The 25650-nt window shown below is 38.5% G+C and overlaps 1 protein-coding gene across 1 annotated transcript in view; it reads left to right on the plus strand.

Annotated features, from left to right (window-relative positions):
- The first annotated feature begins 6243 nt into the window (after positions 1–6243).
- Positions 6244–25650, plus strand: part of RSBN1 (round spermatid basic protein 1) — a 60614-nt gene continuing 41207 nt past the window's right edge. The window contains exons 1-2 of the mRNA XM_006865899.1: positions 6244–7007; positions 20391–21064. Coding sequence (XP_006865961.1) covers positions 6302–7007; positions 20391–21064 — 1380 coding nt within the window. The 5' untranslated portion in view covers positions 6244–6301. The remainder of the gene's footprint in view (positions 7008–20390; positions 21065–25650) is intronic.

Genomic DNA, 25650 nt, shown 5'->3' on the forward strand with positions numbered 1-25650 from the left:
ACTTACAAGACTAAAAATAGGGAACCAGAGACATCAATTTATAATGAAGTCAACTGTAAAACAAAAAGAGGGAAAAGGGTAGATAAAGAACTTACAAAAGGCAGGAAGTCAAGTAGATTTCAAGATACAACAGACTGCTTTAAATAGAGGAAAACATTAATAAAATACAGGGTATCTTTAAAGACAATGAATATACCAGCACATCAAAATTTTAAAAAGAGGAAAATTGAAAGATTTAGTAACATAAACATAACAGAAATGAAATTTAAAAGAAAACCACAAACAAAATGAACTCAGTGAAGAAAATTATGTGGAACAAAGAAACCAGCATCACACACACACACAAAACACAGAAAAATGAAGGCAACCAATCAATAGCTATTGTTAATTATACTGAACGTAGATGGATTAATTGCATCCGTCAAGAGGTACAGAGAGCAGAATGGATAAGAAAACAGGATCCTTCAATATGCTGTCTACAAGACATGCATCTAAATGCCAATCAACAGAAAAATGGTTAAACAAACTTTGATACAACAGGGTGTACTACACAACGTTGAAGAATAACAATGAATCTGTGAAACACCTCTCTCTCTCTCTCTGTCTCTCTCTGGACAGATATTATGCTGAGTGAAATTAGTGAATCACAAAAGGACAAATGTTGGTTGAGACCCATGTTTTAAAAAGAAAAAGTTTTCTTAATAAAAGAAATGATTGTTTATGATGATTGCAGGGGTGTGAGTTGGAGTGAGGAAAGGGAAAATTATTCATAGGCTACAGGGTTGTTATTGTTGTTATGTGCCATCGAGTCGGTTCCGACCCATAGCAACCCTGCATAGGGTTTCTAAGGAGCAGCTGGTGAGCTTGAACCTCCTCCGGCTTAGTGGTTCAAGCCGACTTTGCAGTCCAGCACATTAATCTACAACACCATACTAGGCTAGAGGGTAGACACATGTTAACATGGGTCACAGAAAGGAAATATACAAGAGGGACATTAGCATAGGAAAAATGAAGGTAGTAGGAGACCTAGGGAGGAATGTGATGTTACAGTGAATAAAGGAAAACACTGTTAACTGTTAGTACATGGAAGTGATTGTAACCATTATAAGGAAGCAAAGTATATGATTTGTTGAGTGTAAAACTTATAATCTGTTCCATAAACCTTCATTCAATTCACAATAAAATGTTAAAAAAGAAAAGAAGAAAAAGATGGAATGATAGCGCTGTCTTGGTTCAACCATTGTTTTCTGGGGTCGTGTTTGCTCAGTCTCCTCATTTTGTGCTTCAGAGAATCCTATGACAGACTCTATCTTGAATTGACTGACCTGAAGGGGTTTATAAAGAGTCATACTCAGTACTGTGTACGGTACATTTGCTTGGAATTGCACATCTAACAAGAATCATATTATCTGTTAACTAGATGCGGCCCTGTGGATAAGCACTGGACTACTAACTGCAAGGTCAGCGGTTCAAACCCAGCAGCTGCTCCTCAGAAACCCTACACTGGGCCACTATAGGTTGCAACCAACTCCATGGCAATTAACAACAACAGCAGTAACAAAAATTTTGGGCCAGTGCTAAACTACTAATTGATTCTTTGTAATTATGCAGAGAATCCTGGAGTGGCGCTGTAGGATAAGGTTTGATAAGGTGTGGCAAAAGGTCAGTTTGAATCACAAGTTCAGCATTTCAAATTCATCAGCCGTTCCTCCGAAATCCTATACAGGGTCACTATGAGTCAAAACCGACGTCAGAACACTTCACAACAACATGATATGAAAGGAATCTTGGTGTGGTACTGTAGAATAAGCACTGTACTGCTAGTCACAAGATGGACAGTTCAAACCCACCAGTCATTCCTCAGAAACCCTATACAGTTAGAATTTACTCAACAGCGATTAACAACAATAACATGATATGAAAATAGTCCTTTTCCAAGTCACATACCAGCATAGTAAGAAATGCCAGCAACTTCTAAAGCAGCTTAAATCCTGTATTAGATTTTATTATAAAGTAGCCATCAGGTATGCAGAGGATAGGAGTATAGATAGATGTATATTGATGTTGTTAAGTGCTATAAAGTCGCTTCCGACTCATGGAGACCCTGTATAGGGTTTCCAAGGAGCAGCAGGTGAGTTTGAACAGCCGACCTTGCTGTTCAAATAAATCTTTCAGTCCAGTGCCTATTTTATAGTGCCATACCAGGACTCATCTAGATGCATGGTAGTGGTGGTGGTGATGATGTGCCCTGTTGTTGGGTCCAACTCATAGCGACCCTGTACACGGTTTGGTTTCCGAAGCTATAAATATTTACAGGAGCAGAAATCCTCATCTTTCTCCCACGAAACAGCTGGCAGTTTCGAACTGCTGACCTTGAGTTCGCAGCTTGATTTGTAACCACTGCACTACCAGAGCTCCTTATCTAGATGCATGTTGTTGTTGTTAAGTGTTGTCGAGTCTATCCCGACCTATAGCGACCCTGTATAGGGTTTCCAAGGAGCAGCTGGTGAGCTTGAACTGCTGACCTTGCAGTTCAAATGACTTTGCAGTCTGACGCATTACCTCACAACACCACACCAGGACGCCCATCTAGATGCATGTTGTTGTTGTCGTTAAATGCTATTGAGTCGGTTCTGACCCATAGCGACCCTGTATAGGGTTTCTGAGGAGTAGCTGGTGAGCTTGAACTGCTGACCTTGCAGTTCAAATGGCTTTGCAATCTGGCACATTAACCCACAGTGCCATACCAGGACTCCCATCTAGATGCATAGATGATAGAAATTAGCCACAGGTACACCGAAATCTTTCTTAATGATGCCATTTCTTATATGACTCCTTATTTTTAATCAAGTCAGAAACCTTTGGCCATCTTTACTATGGTGATCAAGTGCTTTCAACTGACTTCAGAGCAGCTGAAGTCACACATTGTATCTCCTCCATCTCATGTTATCCTTGTTTCTGTGAAATACAGTTTCATCTACTCTGCCCTTAAATAATTATAGTGAGACAAAACTTTTAATACAGACGCATTAAATATTGTAAGAAAAAAATTTTAATAAAGGAAGATGGAAGGAACATACAGAGTCATAGTACCAAAAAGAATGGTCAATGTTCAACCATTTCAAGAGGTAGCATATTATCAAGAACCAGGTACTGAGGAAGAAGTCCAGTCTGCACTGAAGGCATTGGCAAAGAACAAGGCTCCAGGAATTGATGAATACAAATTGAAATCTTTCAACAAACTGATACAGCTCTGGAGGCACTCACTAGACTAAGAAATTTGGAAGACAACTTCCTGGCCAACCAATTGGAAGAGATCTGTATTTGTGTCCATTCCAAAGAAATGTGGACCAAATGCATGTGGAGGTCATCGAACAATATAATTTAAAAAACACATGCAAGTAAAATTTTGCAGAAGATAACTCAAAAATGATTGCAGTATTACATCCACAGGGAGCTGCAAGAAATTCAAGCTAGAGTCAGAGATGACATGGTATTAGGGATATCATTGCTGACATCAGATGGATCTTGGCTGAAAGCAGAGAATAGCAGAATGATGTTTACTTGTGCTTTATTGACTATGAAAGGGATTTTGACTGTGTAAATCATGACAAACTATGAAAAACATTGTGAAGAACAGGTATTCCAGAACACTTAACTATGCTGATGGAGAACTTGTACATAGACCAAGAGGCAGTTGTTAGAACAGAACAAGGGGATACTGAATGCTTTAAAATAAGGAAAGGTGTTCACCATGGTTGTATCTTTTTCACCAGATTTATATAATCTGTAAACTGAGCAAATAGAAACTGGACTATATAAAGAATAACATGGCATTAGGATTGGAGGAAGACTCATGAATAGTCTGCAGTATGCAGATGATACAACCTTGCTTCCTGGAAAAATGGTGGTAGCTATATGCCGTGGAGTCAGTTCTGACTCATGGCGACTCTGTGCATGGTTTCCGAGGCTGTAAATCTTTATGGGACCAGAAAGCCTCATCTTTCTCTCATGGAACAACTGGTAGTTTCGAACTGCTGACCTTGCAGTTTGCAGCCTGATTTGTAACCACTACTCTACCAGAGAAGCATAGAGAACTTAAAACACTTGCACCTAATGTAAAGAAAACAAAAGCCCTCACAACTTGACCAATAAATAACATCATGATAAATGGAAAAAAGATTGAAGTTGTCAACAACTTCATGTTGCTTGGATCCACAATGAAGCTCTTGGAAGCAACACTCACAGAGCAAAGTGTCAGTTTGAGGACTAAGGTGCACCCGACTCAGCCATGGTATTTTTCAATCACCTCATATGCAGGTGTAAATTGGACAATAAATAATGAAGACTGTAGAAGAATTGACACATTTAAATTACGGTGTTGGAGAAGAACATCGAAAATACATGTACTTGCTAGAAGAACAAATAAATCTATCTTGGGAGAAGTGCAGCCAGATTCTCTTTAGAAGCCTGCATGGGGGACACTTCTGTTCTCATACTTTGGATATGTTATAAGGAGGAACCAATCCCTAGAGAAGGACATCATCACACTTGGTAAACTGGTGGTGGTGCTTATGTGTCCCGGAGATGGTCCTGAATTATAGCTACCCTGTATAGGATTTCCTAGTAAATCTTTATGGGAACAGAAAACCTCATCTTTCTTCCGCAGAGTGGTTGGTAGATTTGAACTATTAACCTTGGGTTAGTAGTCCGGTTCATACTCCACTAGGCTACCAGGGATCCTTTGGTAAAGTGAAGGGTCAGCAAAAAAAAAAAAAAAAGGAAGACCCCCCCCCCAATGAGATGGATTAACACAGCGGCAGCAGCATTGGGCTTAAGTATAACAAAAATTGTGAGGATGGCGCAGGACCGGTAAGTGTTTCATTCTGTTGTACGTGGGGTCGAAACCAACTCCACGGCATCAGCAACAGGAACAAATATATTAACAGAATCCTAGGGGAAACTGAAGTGACAACTAAATTGGAAACGAATTTCTGAGCAGCAGTCATCTCTGGTGAACCTTGACGATTTCTGAACCATGATGATTTCAAATTCTCTAGTGGATACTTTTTTTCCTTATTTATCCAAAAGTACACTAAAAACTTTAAAATATCTTATTTTAAAATATTTTTTAAAACATAGTTTTTCATCTTTTTTTTTAAACTGTAGTTGTTGTTAGGTGTCATCGAGTCAGTACCGACTCATTGACCTTATGCACAGCAGAACGAAACACCGTCCGATCCTGGGTCAACCTCACTATGGTTGCCACGATTGAGTCCATCGATGCTGCCACTTGGCCAATCTATCTCGTTGGGGGTCTTCCTCTTTTTATCTGACCCTCAACCCTCAAACATGATATCCTTCTCCAGCGGCTGGTCCCTCCTGACAATATGTATTACGTATGAAAGATGAAGTTTGGCCATCCTGGCCTCCAAGGTGCACTCTGGCTGCACTTTTTCCAACACAGATCTGTTGGTTCTTTTGGTAGCCTATGGCACTTTCAATATTCTCCTCCAACACCATCACTCAAATGCATCAATTCTTTAACTGTGTTGTTGTTGTTAAGTGCTTCCGACCCATAGCGACCCTGTATAGGGTTTCCACGGAGCAGCTGGTGAGCTTGAACCACCTAACTTGCAGTTCAAACGACTTTGCAGTCTGACGCATTAGCCCACAGCGCCACACCAGGGTAGGGATGCATTAAAAATAAATGATGGACTAGCTGGCCAGGGAACTATGCTAAGTTCCCAAGCAGTTCTAGCACCTGCCTTGTTATGCCTGTAAGTTGTAACCATAGTAATGCCCGTGAGATGTTTCAGACACCTTCATGAATTTCTGAATTGCAGTCTTATTTTTTTTTAAAGCAAAATCGCCCTGAATTTGCATATTACTCAGTTCTCCCTACCCCGTCATTTCATCGTTAAGGCTGGAGATTCTTTTACCTTACAATGGTTACGACATGAGTATGAATTTACAAGTAACTACGGAGACCACCTACTCCGTGTAAAATGACGAAGGGAAAATGATAGTAGGAACGCGCCGAAAGACTGAAAGCCATTAATATTGTTTCGGCCGTTAAGGCGGTTGGCGGCAACTCACCGCCCAGTGGCGGTTGCATCGCAGCCCGAAGCGTGACTAGGCGCACGCTCCCTTTCCGATCCTCCACTCACAGAGCCAAAGACGCGGCGACGGCGCGGGGTAACTACCTCTCCCAGGGGGCTTTGCGCAGACCAGGGTGCTTTACAATAGAAGCTCGGTTGGAGAGGCCTGCGGAGAAACGCAGGGAACAGCCGCTTCCGGCATGTTCAGCTCCACCCCAAGAGCAGCGGAGAAGTGGAGGGCGGAGGAGAGACTCCAATGCCCAGCGGGCCGTGCGCGGGCGGCGCTTGCGCGATTCACGGACGGGGGGGCGGTCGGGCCATTTAAATGTGTGTTTGTGGGTGAAATGGCTGCGCAGGTCGGAGCTGTGCGCGTAGTACGGGCGGTGGCGGCGCCGGAGGAGCCGGACAAAGAAGGGAAGGAGAAACCCCATGCTGGGGCCTTGCCGCGGGGCGTGAAGCGGCAGCGCCGGGCTAGCAGTGGGGGTTCTCAGGAGAAGCGGGGGCGGCCCAGCCAGGACCCCCCTCTCGCTCCCCCTCACCGGCGGCGTCGCAGCCGCCAACATCCCGGGCCGCTGCCTCCAACGAATGCAGCACCAACCGTTCCAGGCCCTGTTGAGCCTCTACTCCTGCCGCCTCCGCCGCCACCTTCGCTAGCACCCGCCGGGCCCGCTGTCTCTGCCCCGCTCCCGGCCCCAGGCACCTCGGCCCTCTTCACCTTCTCGCCCCTGACGGTGAGCACGGCCGGGCCCAAACATAAGGGCCACAAGGAGCGGCACAAGCACCATCACCACCGCGGCTCCGATGGTGACCCTAGTCCCTGCGTTCCAGGCGATCTGAAGCACAAGGACAAGCAAGAAAACGGCGAGAGGACGGTGGGGGTGCCAATGATCAAGGCCCCCAAGAGAGGTGAGAGCAGAAAACTGCCCTGGACTTGGGCTCGAGGTCTCTCTCAGTTCCCATATCCCGCTCCTTTAGTACTGAAAGACGCCAAATCCATACTTACCTCCTCCTGTTCTACTCCCCTAAGCTCACGGGGGTGAACTTGATTTCAGACCGTTGACATAGTCTGACCTACTTGAGGCTTCTGGCTCAGAGGCCGAGCTGTCAGTTACCTGCCCCTTTACCCAGTCCCTGAGCCACCACCATTTGTTTTTAAATTCAGCAGGGTTTCCGCGCCGCGAGGTTCTTGGTGGAATATTAAAAACTGCCTTTCTAAAGTAAAGGCTTGTGGTTAAAATCCTTTATCCCTATTTTTCTTTGCTGGAAAGCTTTAATAATCACCCTCGTCCGCCTTGATGAGTTTGAATTCTTTTAGGGGTTCCACGACTCACTGGTTGCCTTAGCTTCTGCAAGGTAAAATAAAATAGCAAACCGCTTTCTTGGTACAAATAATTTTTTTCATATTGACTATCTTAGCTCTTAGAATAGACATGGGGAAAGTTTTCTCTTTGCCAGTCTTATCAAAGAGGCTCAAGAATGCCACTGAAAAGTGGAAAGTGTGCAGTTCCAGTTTGTTCTGTCATCATACAATCATGTGAGAGTCTATTTAATTCCAATAACCCTTACTAAAAATAAAGAAAACTCATAAAATGTTGTTGCTGTTTAAGTGCTGTCGAGTGGGTTCAGACTCACAGCAAAACTGCATAGAGTTTCCAAGGAACAGCTGGTAGGTTTGAACTGACGACCTTGTAATTCGCAGTCCAGTACTGATCCTAGAGCGCCTTCCTACATAATTAAATGTGGGTTTTAGAGAAATCAGGTTGGCCAAAAGTAGTGTCTTCCTATTCTCACGTTGTCTGCAGTGTTTGTAATTTTTGTGTATGGAAGAAACAAGGTATAAACTTGAAGCCTGGCAGTGCAATGCTTTGAAGTCTGGTAGTGCACTCTTTTGTGTTACCTGAAATGTTAGCAGTTCAATCCCACCTAGCTACTCTGGTATAACATGACACAGCTTGCCTAGGTAAACATTCGGCCTTGTAAACCTAATGGGGCCAGTTTTACCCATTCTTACAGGGTTGCAAGGAGCTCTGGTTAGGTAGGGGTTATGAGTCCGGCTGCCAACCTCAAGGTCAGTAGTTCAAAACTACCAGTGGTTCTGCGGGAGAAAGATGAGGTGTTGTGCTCCCATAAAGATTTATAGCCTTGGAAACCCTGGGTCACTATGATTCTGAACCACAGTACTTAACAGCAACAACAGGGTTGCAGTGAGTAGGAATCAATACAATGGATCATTGGTTTTACTTTCTTGTGTTTGTAATTTGTATGTGATTTGATATAATTAACTGTAGTGCTTCAAGAAGATAATTAGGATACTTCTGTATTTCATAGTTTTGGTCTGGTTAGACTATGACATGTTAATGAACCAGTATTTCAGTCTAAAGTTTTGTTAGTCTTACATTTTTTTCTATATATTTTGTCTTAATTTAGGGCTGATCTTTTTTATTGTTGCTCTTCTTCAAGATGCTTATTACAAATAATTGCTCAATAATATGTATGGATTAAATCCTCCTTTGATGGTATCCAAATGCTTTCCTCAACTGACTACTGAATATGGAATGATCTTATATTCTCCATGTTCTTATTTTTACTATGTTTTTTAACCATGCAGAGCTAGAGGGAATCTTAGCGATCTAGCTTAGCTCTGTGTTATAGAAGAGGAAACTGAGGCCTGAGACTTGTCTAGTCAAGTCACAGTTAATTATTATCAAGTACACACACACACACACACACACACAAATCTTTTCAATGAATCATTGGCAAAATGAGGAGGCCTTATCTCCTGAATCCCAATTCAGGCTTCATTTCCTAGCTATACAATGTTGCTTTTTCTTTTTACTACTCATTTTTTCCACTGTTGCTGCTTATGGTTTCCCTGTGCCTTGACATCAGTGTCAGATTACCCTATAAGCAAGGTTGGCATGGGTTTGTTGTGCTTACTTACTAATCTGTCACATTAACGTCACATTTTTTTTTTTCGTATCATAGTTTCAGCTTTTAGGTATGACTGGCTTTTGCCTCTTTCCTAACCCCACAGCACCTTCCTATAGAATCAAAAAGTCTTTTCAAATTTTCTGTCTCTGACAGGGAACACCTAGTAAGCAAGGTAAGCACAGGATTACTTGTGCTTATTTACTTATTTGTACTGAACAGTTTTGCATGTTTTTCACTTCATGGAAGATCTGGTGAATACCATGTAAGCCTGTAATTACCTTGCTTATTGGGCAATCTGTACCTGCTTGATATCATAGTAAAAGTGGGAGACTTTAGGTCATCAGGGATCTCTGACTAGCCCTATTTTACGATGTATAATAACTCATAATGAGTTTTCCCTAAAGATTGCCCAGTCCCTATGCTCTTTTAAAGAAGTAAAAACAAACCTATCCAGTGCTGTCCAATTGAACTTTAGCTGATAATGAAAGTATTCTATATCTGTATTGTCTAATATGGTAGTGGTTATAAGTTGGGCTGCTAGCCTCAAGGTCAGCAGTTTGAAACTACCAGCCGGGAGAAAGATGAGGCTTTGTGCTCCCATAAAGACATATAACCTCGGAAATCATATGCAGGGTCACTATGAGTTGGAACTGACTCCATGGCACACCACTACCCACCCACCCCCACCACCAGCAGCCACATATGGCTCTTGAAAGACTTGAAATGCAGCTCAGTGTAACTGAGGTACTAGGGTTTATTTCATTTTAATTAACTTATAATTAATTTGTCACATTTGGCTAGCATTTACCACATGTAGTAGTGCAGCTCAAAGCATTGCTAGCTGCCCAGTAAGTGAGGAAGAAAAGTGGGTTAAGATCAGGCTATTGAAACATTTAAATTTTTGACAGACAGCTGGATTATATATCTAGACTATATTTTGGAAAAAAAATTTCCCTAAAAAATGTATTCTAGTACATTCCATGTACTAGAATTTGAAAAGTTCTGAGAATCCTACAGAAAAAAAACTGGTTTAACCACACAGTGACTACTTTTTTCCCCTCTTTATTTGAACATCTCTCTACTTGTTATAGTAGTATGCAAAAGGTATCATGTTTCTGGAATCAATCTGTTTAATTCTTTGCTTTACCTCTTAATGTGTGATCATGGCAAATTACTTTAACCTCTCTCTGCCTCAGTTTTCCTGTTTGTAAATGAGGTTGTAGTATTAAAATGTTTGTTTTGTGGATTAAATGGAGCAAGTAAGTACTTGTGAAAAGTACTTAAAACAATGATTGACTCACTGTTAAAACTAGTTTTTATTATTTTATCATACGTGGTGCTTGAAACAATTAGAAGATTAGTAAGGAGAGTGTGTTAAGTGCAGTCGAGTCAGTTCCAACTCATAGCAGCCCAGTATATAGGGTTTTCAAGGAGGGGCAGTTGGGTTCGAACCACAGACGTTGTGGTTCAAACCAACCTTTCAGTCCAGTGTTATCTTATACCACCACACCAGGACTCCAGGAGAGTGTTTGGTGGTGGTGGTATACCATGGAGTCGGTGGTGACTCATAGTGACCCTGTAGAGGTTTGTGAATCTCTACATGAGCAGAAAGCTTCATCTTTCTCCCGTGGAACTGCTGGTAGTTTCGAACTGTTGACCTTGAGGTTAGCAGTCCGATGCGTAACCACTGTGCTATCAGAGCTCCTGAGGAAGAGTGTATGTTGTTGTTATGTGCCGTGGAGTCAGTTCTGACTCATAGGGACCCTGTACAGGGTTTCTGAGGCTGTAAACCTTTAAGGGAGCAGAAAGCCTCATCTTTCTCCTGCGGAACAGCTGGCAGTTACAAACTGCTGACCCTGATATTAGCAGGAGAGTGTATAGACCCTTGTTATTTACAGAGCTATATCCTAACTTTGTTTATCTTTATCTTTTCAGATACTATTTTATAATAATCTCCATAAAACTTACAGAAAATTGAAAATTTTAAGTAGCCCCATTTAATTCTGTGAAATTGTGGATGTTGGACAATCAATCAGATAGGTTCAGAGGTTGCTACTTATTTTTGTTTTTGCTTTAATTTTTCATTTTGAGATATTTACAGATACATAGGAAGTTGCAAAGATAATACAAAGAGGTCTCTAACCTTCACAGTTTCCCCAATGACTACATCTTGCATCATTCTTGTATAATAATACCAACACCAGGAAATTGGTACTATGTGTGTATATAGTTATATGCTATTTTATCACATGTAGGTTAATGCTACCACCACTGCAATTATGATGCTGCACTAGTCCAGCACTGCAAACATTTCCCTTTTGCTAACTCTTCATAATCATAAACACTGACTTCCTCCTGCTTCTCATTCCCTAATCACTGATCTGTTCTCCATTTCTTTAATTTTGTCATTTCTAAAAATAATATAATTGGAATCTACAGTATGTGATCTTGAGAGATGCACTTCATTCATTCAGTATTCTGTCCTTGAGATCCATCCAAGTTATTTGTATCAGTAGTTCCTTTTTTATTGCTGAGTAGTATGCCATGGTAAGGATGTACCACAGTTTGTTCAAATATTCACTTACTGAAGGACATTTTGCTTTTCCCCAATTTTTAGTTATTACATTCAGATTTTATGAACATTTCATGTTCACATTTTTGTGTGCACATAAATTTTCATTTTTCTGGGTATGTAATTGCTGGGTCAATGTGGTAAGTGTTTGTTTAATTTTTTAAGTAATTGCCAAATTATTTTCCAGAGTGTCTGTGCCATTTTAAATTCCCATTAGCAGTGTATGAGAGATCCAGTTTCTTTGCACCCTTGCCAGTATTTGGTATTATCACTATTTTGGGTTTACAACAACTACAATGATCAATTTGCATTTCCCTAATAGCTAGTGATATTAAACTTCTTATGAGTTCATTTGCCATTCATCTATCCTTTTCAGTAAAATGTCTCTTCCCCATTTTCTAATTGAGTTGTTGGGTTTTTTTTTTAATAATTACTTTCTGAGAATTCCCTATATGTTTTAGTCTTTGGTTATATGTAATTTACAAATACATTTTAGGGATCGGTAGATTATCTTTCTATCCTCTTAACAGAGTCTTCCACAGAGCAAAAGTTTAATGATGTCTAGTTTGTTTCCTGACTTTTTAAAAGGGATCTTGCTTTTGATATCGTGTCTAGGATCCCAAGCCCTACTAGGTCCCAAAGATTTTCTCCTGTTTTTTTTTTTTTTTTTTTTTTTTTCTCTAATGTCTAGTTTGTTTCCTGACTTTTTAAAAGGGATCTTGCTTTTGATATCGTGTCTAGGATCCCAAGCCCTACTAGGTCCCAAAGATTTTCTCCTGTTTTTTTTTTTTTTTTTTTTTTTTCTCTAAAGATTTTCAGTTTTACCTTTTGCATTTGAAATCTGTGATCCATTTGAGTTAATTTTTTATAAGGTTTGAGATTCAGGTTGATATTCTATTGTTGCTATTGTTACCTATAGATAATCATTTGCTCCTCCAGTACCATTTGCTGAAAAAAAAAAGTATTCTTCCTTCATTGAATTGTGCAGTTTTGTAAAAATATGTTTTACCATCTGTTTTTGCATGGCCCACAAGTTAAGGGCTTTTTTCCTCCCATCCATTTAAAATGTTCTTTACATTTTAAATTGTTGGGGAGAAAAAACAACCCAAGAAACCCCAGAAACCCAAGACGGTGATACACAGAATTCAAATTTCAGTTACTAGAAATAAAGTTTTGATGGTACATCCCTGCTCGTTTATTTAAGTATTGTCTATGGCAGTTTCCATAGAACAGTGGTAGAATGGAGTAGTGGAGACAGAGATCAAAAGGTCTTCAAAGCCTACTGCTGTGCTTAGTACAGGGAAAGTTTGTCAACTTCTGCGATAGGATAGGTCTTTAGCTAAGAGAAGGGTTCCTGCACTCCAGCTCAACAGCACTCAATCCAAATTCATGCGTAGGCTACTCACAAGTTATTACTAATCCCAGATGTTTGGAATTGCTCATGAATAGTTGAACAGAAACTTCACTTGTAAATGCTAAGGTCAACTTGCTTCATTTATAAAACAGGAAGTAAAATGATTTTCAAAGAGGCTATAAATGACATACTTAAACATTTCTAGTTAATAAGTGATAGAACTGAATCTAGAACTTAGTTCTTTTGACGTATGCCCAGTTGACTTTTTACTTTCTACTAAGTACATTTGGACTGATAAATTAACAAAGATATATTCTTTTTAAAAATTTCTTGTAAGCAACAGACTTGAGTCTTAACTCACAATTTCTTGTGTCTTTTGAAATCATATTTTTCTTCCCCTCTTATTACTCATAAAAGGCACAGAATAAACAGTCCTCATCAAAAATCCCACCAAAAGGAGTAATACTTTAAAAATTTTACTGATTAGTAAATTTGTTATTTTAATAATACATTATTGTTTTTAAAGGAAAGAAAGGAGAGTTGCTCCTTATATCGCTTTTCCTCAATGTCATTAAATGACAAGACTGTTCTTCTATATTTTCTTGTTGAGTAGTTAGCCTTCCTTCTCAATTTTTTCCATCTTTGGCCAATTGCTCAGTTGCTACCACTGGGAAAGTGTTTCCTAAGCCAGACAAATAACGGAAATTCTCTGTGATGTAAAAAAAAAAAAAAATCTAGTGGCTGGAATTTTAAATCCAGAAGTGTTTGATTGTTTTTGCTTATAGTAGTGGGAAGTTACATTGGGGTTATGCAGAAAACTAATATGACCAGATAATCTCATTTATCACAGTAACAACTTCAGGGAATATTTATCCCTGTCCTCCTAAGGAGAGGTAAAGAATGTCATTAAGAACCTGAATTTTTTTTTGCTTTTCGTGTAACATAAAAAATGTCATTGGCTCTCTTGTGAGTTCAGGCTTCATAATCATATAGAATAATCCTGTAGTGGACACACAGTTAAATATTTATTGGATGAAGTAATGCTCCCTTTCTAAGAATTCCTTTCAACTAAGCCACCTCAAGTTCATTAATTATAATTAGATAATCTTAGTTGATAATCTACAGAACTGTTATGGGAAGGAATTAATAGTGGAGGAAAAATGGGGAGTATAGTGCAGTGTATTGGAAGAGCATGAGTTTTGGAATCAAGTGAGAATTGGAATCTTGGCTGTCAGTTGCTAGCTTTGTTCCAATATAAGTGATACATCTTGTTTTAGACTCTTTCCATCTGTGTAAAGATCATATATCTACTTCACTAGTTTGTTTGAGGATTAAAATGGGATAACATACATGGTCCCAACCCGATACTCAGTGAATAATAGCTTTCTTCCTTTTAAGATTTAAAAAAAAAAAAAGAAAAAAGGTTCTCTTTTGGTATACTACATTGTACTCTAGGTTGGTAATTTCCAGCTCAGGTTTTGATATCCCAGAGTCTTTGCCAGTTATTTCAAGGAATGCTATCAAATACTATTATTATGGCTATGATAATCAGATAATGACTTATTTTATGTGGTGCTGTAGAATAAGCACTGGTTTACAGGGTCAATGTGTACCTCCAGGTCAGTGGTTCAAACCCACCAGCTACTCCTCAGAAGCCCTATACAAGGTTGTTATGAGTTAGAGACTACCCTAGGCCACGTAATGAACAACGATGATAAGCGCCTTATATTCATTGTCTTATTTAGTCCTTAAAATAATATTATTTCATTTAATCTGTACTCTAATTTTATGAGGTGGTGGTCGTTGTTAAATGCTGTGGGGTCATTTCCGACTCATAAAGACCCTGTATAAGGAGCTCTGATAGCGTAGTGGTTACGAATTGGGCTGCAAACCGCAAGGTCAGCAGTTCGAAACTACTAGCTGCTCCGTAGGAGAAAAATGAGGCTTTCTGCTCCCGTAAAGATTTACAGCCTTGGAAACCCTGTACAGGGTCACTATGGGTTGGAACTGACTCGATGGCACATAACAACAACATAGGGTTTCCAAGGAGCAGCGGAAGTACCAGCATCCCCCCTACCCCTTGCCTCTATTTTGTCGACGAGAAGCAAGATACAGAGAAAATTAACGTGTGTAGGTTATATTGCTAGAAAGTGGTGCAATAGGAATTCAAATCTAGCCAGCTGCTCTTAATGTAAAAGGCAGAGTTAGCAATGCACAATGACTAAAAGTTGGCCTTCAAACGAGCAACATTTTGTTTTCTTCTTTAATCATATTTTTATGTAGAACTTGAACAGTTCTTGATAATTTATTTTCAGAAAATAACTTTAGCTCTTTTATTTAGTGTGTGTAAAAAATGGTAATTATTTTGCTTTTTCTTTTCTGAGTTTTAGAGATCAGGGATATTATATATATAAAATATATAATTTATAATTCGGAGTCCTTTGTAGGATAAGCATTGGACTAACTGCAAGATCAGTGTTTAAACCCACCAGCTGCTCCTCCGAAACCCTATCAGGCTTGCTATGAGTTGGAACTGTCTTGATGGCACTTAACAAGAAGCTATAATTCAGATATAAGAATGGTGCTATAAATTTTTAGGTTTTAATGTAGAAAGTTATTTTTTAATCTCACAATATGATACGTGAAATTTTGTTATATATGGCTTTTAATCACAGATACATTATAGCTTGGCTCTTTGCCTGTAAAGAAGTGATGTCAACAAATTTTAACTTTTGCACATTGGTAAAATACTCAAAATGTGACTTCCTGAATGCATTCTCTGTTGGAAAACTAAAATACTTAAACAGAAATGGAAAGATAGTGAAGACTTTAGACACTGACTTTTAAATAACATTTTTTTTTTTTCTTCAATGCAACGTAACAGTATCCTTCTTATATAGCAACATTTACTTAGAAAGCTGGTTTAATGTTGTTAAGTGCCATCAAATCAGTTCTGACTCTTACCAACCCTGTATACCATACCAACTCTCCAAAGAGTACCTGGTGGATTTGAAATGCTAACCTTGGCAGTTAGCAGTCCATTGCTTATCTAGCAGCACCACACCAGGGTTTACTGTACCACTCTCTAAAAACTTGTTTTTTAAGTATGACATTCTCAATTAGTTGTCACCATAATAATTTAAGAAAACAATTTGTATTTTCATGAGGTTGGCCCAGGACTAGGCAGTGTTTCCTTCTGTTGTGCATAGGGTTGCTATGAGTCAGTACAGACTCGATGGCACCAAACAACAATCCTCATGGAAATTCATTTGCCATTATGACTCAGGTAGTGTCAAATTTCACAAAAGTGAATTTTCTGAATCTTAAACTTAGATAAGAGTCAAAATTTAAAAATGTGATTAGTGAAGAGATAGATTAAAGTTTTTTCTTATTGTAAAATTTTGTCATGTTGATATATGAAATTATAGTCAAATTTAAGATCCTTATAATTTCCTGTACAGTGTTTTTGGTTCTTGGGGGAAAGGGGAGATATGGGGCATGTTGGACTAATTGAATGATTTCATACCAATGAGTTTGTAACAAATTCCACAGAGACTTGGCCTTGTTGGAAATATAGAGTGGTAAACTGATAGTAATACAGAAAAATGTGTTACAATCAAGGCAATTCACTCTTGGTGTTAATTTTGGTGGCAGAGCTAGGACACAATTCATCTTTTGCATACCAAATACCTCTTCTGAAAACTTAAAATAGCAGGATCTATTTAGCGTATTTTTTTCTTGTTAGTTTTTCCCCCCTGTGAAATTGTTAAAACAGAGGTAATTAGGTGACTGGAGCCCTGATGTGGCGCTGTGGGTTAATGTGCTGGACTGCAAGGTCACTTTGAACAGCAAGGTTTGTGGTTCAAGCACACCAGCTGCTCCTCAGAAACCCTATACAGGGTTGCTATGAGTCGGAACCGACTTGAAGGCACTTAACACCACCACCAACAACAATAATTAGGTGACTATGGAGTCCTGGTGTGATGCTGCAGGTTAATACCCTGGACTGCAAAGTCTGTTTGAACTTCAAGGTTGGTGGCTCAAACTCACCAGCTGCTCCTCAGAAACCTTATACAGGTGGCTATGAGTTGGAACTGACTCAGTAGCATTTAACAATAAAACTACCAGCTGTTCGCGGGAGAAAGATGATGCTTTCTGTTCCTGTAAAGATTTACAGCCTCGGAAACCCTGTACAGGGTTGCTATGAGTCGGAATCGACTCCACGGCACATAACCACCACCACCACCTCCTTTGTATTTAATGACATTAACATTTAGTTGCTTGGGAGAATTACCTAAATTACTATTGATATATGTGGAGATGTATTTAGATTGATTTTGTTTGGTAAGAAATATAAATGACTTAGTGTTTTAGATAATTCTCAAAGATTTAGTTATATAAAGAATAAATGCTTGCCTGCTTTTTCTGTTACTAACTGAAGCAAACGATTACATGTGTAGTTTGGTATATGATTTCTGTTTGATTATGGGTGATGTTTGCAAATGCACGGTATTCTTTTTGTTCTTATAAGTAAATGTTAAACATACCATAAGGCACTCAGTATCTGGTGGTGATGATGTGTTGTAGAGTCGGTTACCATTCATAGGGCCCCTGCAAAGGGTTTCTGAGACTGTAAATCTCTATGGGAGCAGAAGGCTTCATCTTTTTCCTGTCAGAACAGATGGTAGTTTTGAAATGTTCACCTTGAGGTTAGCAGCCCGACTCGCAACTACTATGCTACCAGAGCTCCTTCACTAGTCTATGTACTTTAAGGTCTTTGACTTGCACTTTAAAATATTTTCTTACAAGGCTTCATAACAGATAATAGTTTGGACTGATTTGGCCTAAAGTACTGCAACTATTAGGAGTCCTGGTGTGGGGCTGTAGGTTAATGTGCTGGACTGCAGTTGGTTTGAACTGCAAGGTTGGTGGTTCAAGCTCACCACCTGTTCCTCAGAAACCCTTTGCGGGGTCACTGTGGGTCGGAACTGACTCTACGGCACTTAACAAAAACAATACAACTGCAACTATCTTATATTCACATACTATATCAAGTCAAAATTCCTGGTGTGGTGCTATAGGATTAGCACTGGACTTAAAACCATAAGGTTGGAAGTTCAAAGCTGTGCCTTGGAAAGCCTATACAGGATCACTATGAGTCAGAACCAACTCAGTGGCACTTAACAACAGTATACAAAGTCAGGACCCTGGTCGGGCACGGTAGTATAAGTCCAAATCCACCAGACACTCTCGGAAGTCAGCACACAACAACAATATACTAAGGCAATTCTTTGCTGTAAAATTGATTGAACTTGCTTCTTTCTTGGTGCAAAAGTAGGTTCAATTGGAGTGTTTAACTTAGCACTGAATTGTTAATTGTCAGAAATACTGTTGCTGGGTAGATAAATTCTATACAATAAATATCAGATCAAGCTTGAAGTATGGTCAGGACTATCCCTGACATTTAACCCTAATGATTTTTTGCTCGGTATTTTTCCACTAATAAATTGAAGAGGCCATTTTATACTGAGTCTGTCAGTCCTTTGTTGTTATTGTTAAGTGCCGTCGAGTTGGTGGGTTTTAACTATAAACCTTGCAATTAGCAGTCCAGTGCTTATCCTACAGCACCACATCAGGACTCTATCAATACATGGCAATACTTTAAAAATAAAAAATAATTTTTAAATTATAAAACGAATACATGTTTATTATAGAAAATTAGAAAATGCAGATAAGCAAAAAGAAAAAAGCTAGGTAATTTTAATTCTGTTGCCCATAGATAACCACCACGAGTACTTTGGTGCATATTTCTCCAGATTTTTTTCTGTGTTGTGCATCTATAAAGTTTATATGAATCAGCCAAACTTTTTCCTCTCTTTTTCACCCTAGATATTTACATGCCTGACTCATAATTTAGAACTATTTACTTTCTTTTTCTTGTCCAATTGGATTGTAAATTTCAAAGACTAGAGATCACGTTTGTTTTATTCAGAACCATATTTCCAGTATCCAAAAGAATAACTGGCACATATTAGGTATTCAGTAAATGTTTAAATGAAATAATGCTTATTGTTGTTGTTACGTGCTGTCAGGTTGGTTCTGACTCAGCAATTCTACAGGGTTTCTAAGGAGTGGCTGGTGGGTGTGAAAAGCAGACCTTGCAGTTACTGTCCAGTGCTTACCCTATAGCACTATGCCAAGACAGAATAAATGCTTTGTTATTGTTTTTTTAAGTGCCGACTTACTATTATAAAAATCAGGAGCCTTAGTGGTTCTGTAGGATGAGCACTGGACTGCTAACCACAGGCTGACACTTGAAACCCACCAGCTGCTTCATGGGAGAAAGATGAGGTTTTCTGTTCCTTTAAAGTCAAATTTACAGTTTCAGAAACCCTATAGAGTGTCACTGTGATTGGAATCGACTCAGTGGCAGTGGGTTTGGTTTTTTGATTCTAAAAATGGGATCAGACTGTACATGTGTCCCATGTTCTGGAAAGAAAGGTGAGTAAGATATATAGCCTCTGACCCTAGATCATTTAAAGTTTAGAGGAAATATGGGAAATTAAGTATGTAATAACACAGTGTGATAAGTACTATGGTAGGGAAAGTATAATAGGAGTATATAGCATGGTGGAGTAGTTATTCAAATTGCATGGGAAAGAGTTAGCGAAGGCTTTCTGGAACAGTGACAATGTAATCATTGTAAACCTTGCTAATTCTGTTGATCTATAATGTAATTTATAATGACTGGGTAGTATTTTATATAGTATTTAAGTACCAGAGTTAACCAACCCCTGATTAATAGACAGTGTAGCAGATTCCATGCTTAATGGACATCTTTGTATATAGTCAATTATTTTCTGAAGGTAATCTTTACTTGGAAGTAAAAATTTTAAATCTGAAGGTTATAAATACTTTCAAGGCTGTTGATTAATAGTGCCAGATTACCCTCCATTAGCGTTTATCTGTTTATACTTCCAGCATCAGTATGAGAAGGCTCCAAACTTTAAAATCTTGTCAGCTTGATGGGAAAAATGGTGTCTTATGGCTTAATTTGTCCGTTTGATTCACCTAGATGTACTATAGTTATTTTTAGACTGACAGCAAAATAAGATGAATTTCAATTTAGTTTTTACAATGGTTACAGAACAAATATTCCATATAGTGTGGCACATATGAAATTGCTTGCATATTTATTTTAGTTTTAATTGTAAGTCACATTAAACTACATCTTACTTTGAATTAGCATTTTTAGCATTATCTTTAAGATATTGTATTTTAAGATTTTGCCTTCATTTTATAAACATGTAAATTGTAATGGCAAATTCAGAAAAATTGAGAACAGGCTATTTAATTTGAGATCAATACCTTAAGAAACTTATGTCTTAACACTAGGCTTAGCAACTAACTTCTTTTTAATTATTGTGGCCAGAAACACCAGATGAAAATGGTAAAACCCAGAGAGCTGATGATTTTGTCTTGAAGAAAATAAAGAAGAAAAAGAAAAAGAAACACCGAGAAGATATGCGAGGAAGACGCCTTAAAATGTATAATAAGGAAGTACAAACCGTCTGTGCTGGCCTGACCCGCATCAGTAAGGAAGTCCTCACCCAAGGACAAATAAATAGCACTTCAGGAGTTAATAAGGAGTCCTTCAGGTATCTGAAAGATGAGCAGCTGTGCAGATTAAATTTGGGCATGCAAGAATATCGGGTACCCCAGGGAGTACAAACACCTTTTATGACTCACCAGGAGCATTCTATTCGTAGAAATTTCTTAAAAACAGGTACTAAATTTAGCAACTTTATTCATGAGGAACACCAGTCCAATGGTGGTGCTCTTGTCCTTCATGCTTACATGGATGAACTCTCATTTTTGTCTCCAATGGAGATGGAGAGATTTTCTGAAGAATTTCTTGCTTTGACATTCAGTGAAAATGAGAAAAATGCTGCTTACTATGCTTTAGCAATAGTGCATGGAGCGGCTGCTTATCTTCCAGACTTCTTGGACTACTTTGCTTTTAATTTTCCCAACACGCCAGTGAAAATGGAAATTCTGGGCAAGAAAGATATAGAAACAACAACCATTTCAAATTTTCACACTCAGGTAAGATAAAAGCATTATTAAATTATTTAATAAATGCAGTTACTTTATCTCAGCAGCATTAAGCTCATTCTGTTGCATAGCATGTATCAGCATACTTTTTGATAAACAAATTCATGGTGGGAAAGGTGTTTCAAATTGTTTGTTTATTCCTCTGATTGAAAAACCTTAATTGCTGAAGTTATTTGGGATGGGTTTTGTTATTTGCGTGGTCAAAGAAATGCTCTTTAAATGTTGCACAAATCTTTCTGGAGAACCAGTTTGAATAATCAAGAGTGATTTGGTCTTTCACAAAACAGGTAATGCTAGTGTGGGAGAATGTGACTAGGTTTAGTAGCCTCAAGCTAACTTTGGTTATCTTTCATGTCATAATGAAACACATGAGGGCATTAGCCTGTTTGATTTGCCAGGTATTTGCTGTTTTTGTTTCTCTTCTTTCAGTAACTTGTTGGCAGTCTACCCCAGAAACATACCCCATATATGTGACTTGGAAGTGTCACTAGGAAGACCGCCATAGCCTCTGCTCCTTCTGCCTGCACACTGTTGTAGGTGAAGATACTTTCTGAAGCCTCGCTTGGGCAGCTAGGCTTAAGTCAGCAGGGAAACTTCTCCTTCCTAACCAGTGGTTTTTAACTGGACATTTTTTCCCAATGAATTTCTTATTTTAGGGAATAAAAATAAATTAATCATGTGTGCTAGTTTTTTCTTGCTTGCTTTTCTCATCAGGATTATGAATGGGCAGCTGTAAGATTTCATACTATGTTACCAATTCTAACAAGTTTAGTGGGCAATATATTTCACTTTTTAGGGATTTGTGATTATATAACCTATTTTTTCAGGCTACCTAGTAATTTGCTGCCATTCTTTTCCCTTAAGATTTTTTTTTTAAGTAGATTGTTGCATAAGACTCTCAGCTGCCTGCATTTCAGTGGTTCCAAGCCATTTAGATTTATTTGAAACCTCTCTAATTTGAATCTTTTTAGTGATTCTTACCATCCATGCCTCCAGTGAGGGGAGTATCCAGTTTAGATTTATGAGCTTCAGAATTTCTCTAATTGAAGTTCTCTCTGCAGTAGAGAGAACAGAAGCAGCCAATCTGGAGAGGTCGCAAGATGGGGCTGCCCAAGACGATGGAACACGATGTGCAATAAAGGGCTTCGTCTTGGATTTTGGCCTTGTTACCACAATCAGGTACTGAAGTGCTGACCTTTTTAGTAGATTTTTTTTTTTCTTATTTTTTAAAAAAAGCTGTTAGGCCCGTTGAAGTTTAATTTTTATAAAATTGCAGAAAAGACTAAAACAGTTTCCTAACATAGTCATTCCTTAAGTCCCTATATAACAAGAAAGGTACTGCTGAGAGCACAGTTACCATGCTCTATCACTTTTTAGTATCAAAAATGGAGCACATTTTCTCTTGTTTGATAGACCAACAAACGTATCTAAGAAGTAAACTAGAAATTTGTGGGAACAACAGTTCTGATTTTCACTTTCATGTTAGGTATTCCATACTAGATCAGATTTGAATATCAACAGTGCCCTGTCTAAATAGTTAATAAAAGAAGGTCTCTCTAAATATTCCCTGCTGATTTTTGTCCTCCAATTCATTTTTTTAAATGGAGCTGAAATTGAAATGACTGTACCAACAACTTACCTTGAGATTTACTTTTTTAGATGCATAAAATATATTTTTAAGAACATCAGATATTAAATTTGATATATTTCTTATTAAACACCTTAGTCACATAAGAATATTGAGGACTTTCAAACAAGTCTTATGGTCTGGTGATCCTGTAACTTAATTTTGTGTATTAATTTTTGGTCATTGCAGAGAAGTATGGAGTGGTTGTGGGAGGTTGAATTAGCTCATGAAACTCTAAGTATATGCCTGTAAAATCTTTGGCATGAAAGCTAACAGTAGTTCACATATATTTAGCGTGTCATGGTTTATAGAAATACTTTCACATTCATCTAATGAAGAAATTCATTGTTATTGAAAGTCACGTAGTTAGTAAGTAGAACCAGGATACAAGCTGAGGTAACCTGAACAGTATTCCCTCCCTCCTTACTTCAACCTTAGAAGATGCCAATACTGTACTTTTATTTGTTTAACGCTGCTGCCAGTGAAATTAAAATACCTCCATTTAAAACTGCAAAATGTTTTGTTTCTAGTTTTTAACAAATAACTTAGGTTGCTGGGAATTAGGTGAACATTTATAGTGTTTTGGACATATGTGTTTTTTGAACTCTGTTATGAAGGTCTGTTAAAACTATAAATAGGTGAGTTTATTTATTATTTTAGAAGCATAGTTGTTGAAAGTTATTTCAAGTTAAAATATTAGCCATAATAATTATTTTGGCTATATTTCAAAATGGTTTATTCAGCAAACATTTTTTGAGAACTACCATGTACTGGACACACTGTTCATAAAAGGACTAATTGATGAACTCAGCTCAGACTAGTGGGGGATATGAGTAAGCCAGCAATTGTTATACAGTTTATCAGTGATGTACATAGGGAGATCACTGTAATAAAGGGTACACAGTTTGTGGGGATACCTAATGTAGACTTAAAGTGATTAGAAAAGGCATTTTAAAGGATGTGATGCTTGAGACTTGAAAGAAGATTAGTACTTATGTAAGAAGCAGTGAAAGGACACTTTAAAGCAAAGGGAATAGTAGTCAATGCAAAGGCACAGAGGCATTAAAAAAAGTGACACTTTCAGGAAGCTGCATATAGCTTGACATGACAAGAGTATTTGTTGTTAAGGGTGGTATGAGGTGAGACTGGAGAGAGAGACAAAATCAAGATTGTGAAGAGCTTTAAATGATGTGTAATAAGTTATTGGTGAATTTTAATGCGGGGGATGCTATTGCAAAGATTACATAGTAGTGCAGAAGATAGATGTGAGGGGAAAAATTAAATTGGAAACAAGACTACTAGTTAGGTTACTGTAGTAACCAGATTAGAAATAATCCCATTAGAGTGAATGATATGGGAAGTAATTTAAAATATTCAAGCCCAGTGTTTTGTGAACTGTTATTGTTAGGTGCCATCTAGTCCGTTCTGACTCATAGCCACTGTATGCACAACCAAATGGTCCAGTCCTGTATCAGCCTCAAAATTGTTGTTATGTTTGAGCCCACTGCTGCTGCCACTGTGTCAGTCCATCCTGTTGGGGTGTGGGGGGAATCTCCCTCTTTTTCACTAACCTTCCACTTTTCCAAGCATGATGTCTTTCTTTAGGGACTGGTTCTTCTGGATAACATGTGTGAAGTATGAGAGATGAAGTCTAACCATCTTGGCTTCAAAGGAGCATTCTGGCTGTGCTTCTGACAGAGATTTGTTTGTTTTTCTGGTACTCCATGGTACCCACTCTTTCTCCAACACAGTAATTAAAATTCTTCCCCAGTCTTCCATATTCATTGTCCAACTTTCACATGCATATGATGCGATTGAAAATACTATGTCTTAGCCACTAAACTCGGATCTTTGCTCTTTAACACTGTAAAGAGGTCTTTTGCAGCAGATTTATCTTATGCAATCCTTGGTTTGATTACTTTTTTCTTTTTTTTTAGTTATTTAATTAATTTATTTTTTTAATTTTAAGGTTTTTATTGTGGATTGAGTGAAAGTTTACAGGGCACATCATCAGTTTCACATTCAACCATTCCTATAACTTGTTTCATTATATTGATTATAATCCTCTCCATATACCATGAATTAAAAGTATTTCTCTCTATCCACTTTAGCTTTTTAAAAAAACACACAAACAAAAAGACCCACTTAGGCATATATAATAATTTACATCTCCAAAGGGCACATTCTACAAGTCTGCTCCTGGACACCAGTTCTTAGTCCTTCTCTTCTTAGTTGATGAATCAAGAGTCCTCAGTCACTTCCCCTGTCCATGCCCCCATCTCTGGCACTGCTGCTTCTCTGGATAAGGTCCCCCACTCTGCTTGTGTGCTTCTCTCTTGATGGTTCTAGGGTCCTCTGTTTCTGACCTGTAAGATTAACCACTCCCCTTTTTTTGTTATAGAACTTCTACCTTTACAAGTGTGACGGTTGCGATTAGTCATAACAGTTATTCACTGTTGAATCTTACGAATCTTATCCCCATCTCCTTTCACCAGACCCATCTAGACAAGATGATATCTATTCAGTGGGGACTCCTTCTTTCCCCCCACCCTCAAACTAAGTTCCCTCTTGAAACCTTGTAAGCCAGTCACTTCATGCCTTTATCACCCCCTCATTTTAGGTAGCCAATGTCTAAGTTGCCCGTTCCTGTCTACCCAGTATATAGAATGGATAGCATTGATACTTGGTTTGAAGACTCTTTCCCTCTCTGTTGGTATTTAGAGGAACTACAGCTTTGAGTATAGGTCAGGTTCATCATAAAGATATATCATATGTCACTAGCTGTTCCAGTCTGCTTGTCCTTTCTAGTGGGAATGTCTCACCTCACAAGGTTGTGGATTGGACTCAGGATTCCACCTAAGGTCCTATACTTTGTAAAGGCTTTGCATGAGGCCTATTTCACTGGGCAAGTTGTAGAACCCCTTTTAGGTATAGGCAATCAGTTATAGGC

This window comes from Chrysochloris asiatica, unplaced genomic scaffold (genome assembly GCF_000296735.1).
Source record: "Chrysochloris asiatica unplaced genomic scaffold, ChrAsi1.0 scaffold00085, whole genome shotgun sequence".
In the NCBI taxonomy this organism is placed as follows: domain Eukaryota; kingdom Metazoa; phylum Chordata; class Mammalia; order Afrosoricida; family Chrysochloridae; genus Chrysochloris; species Chrysochloris asiatica.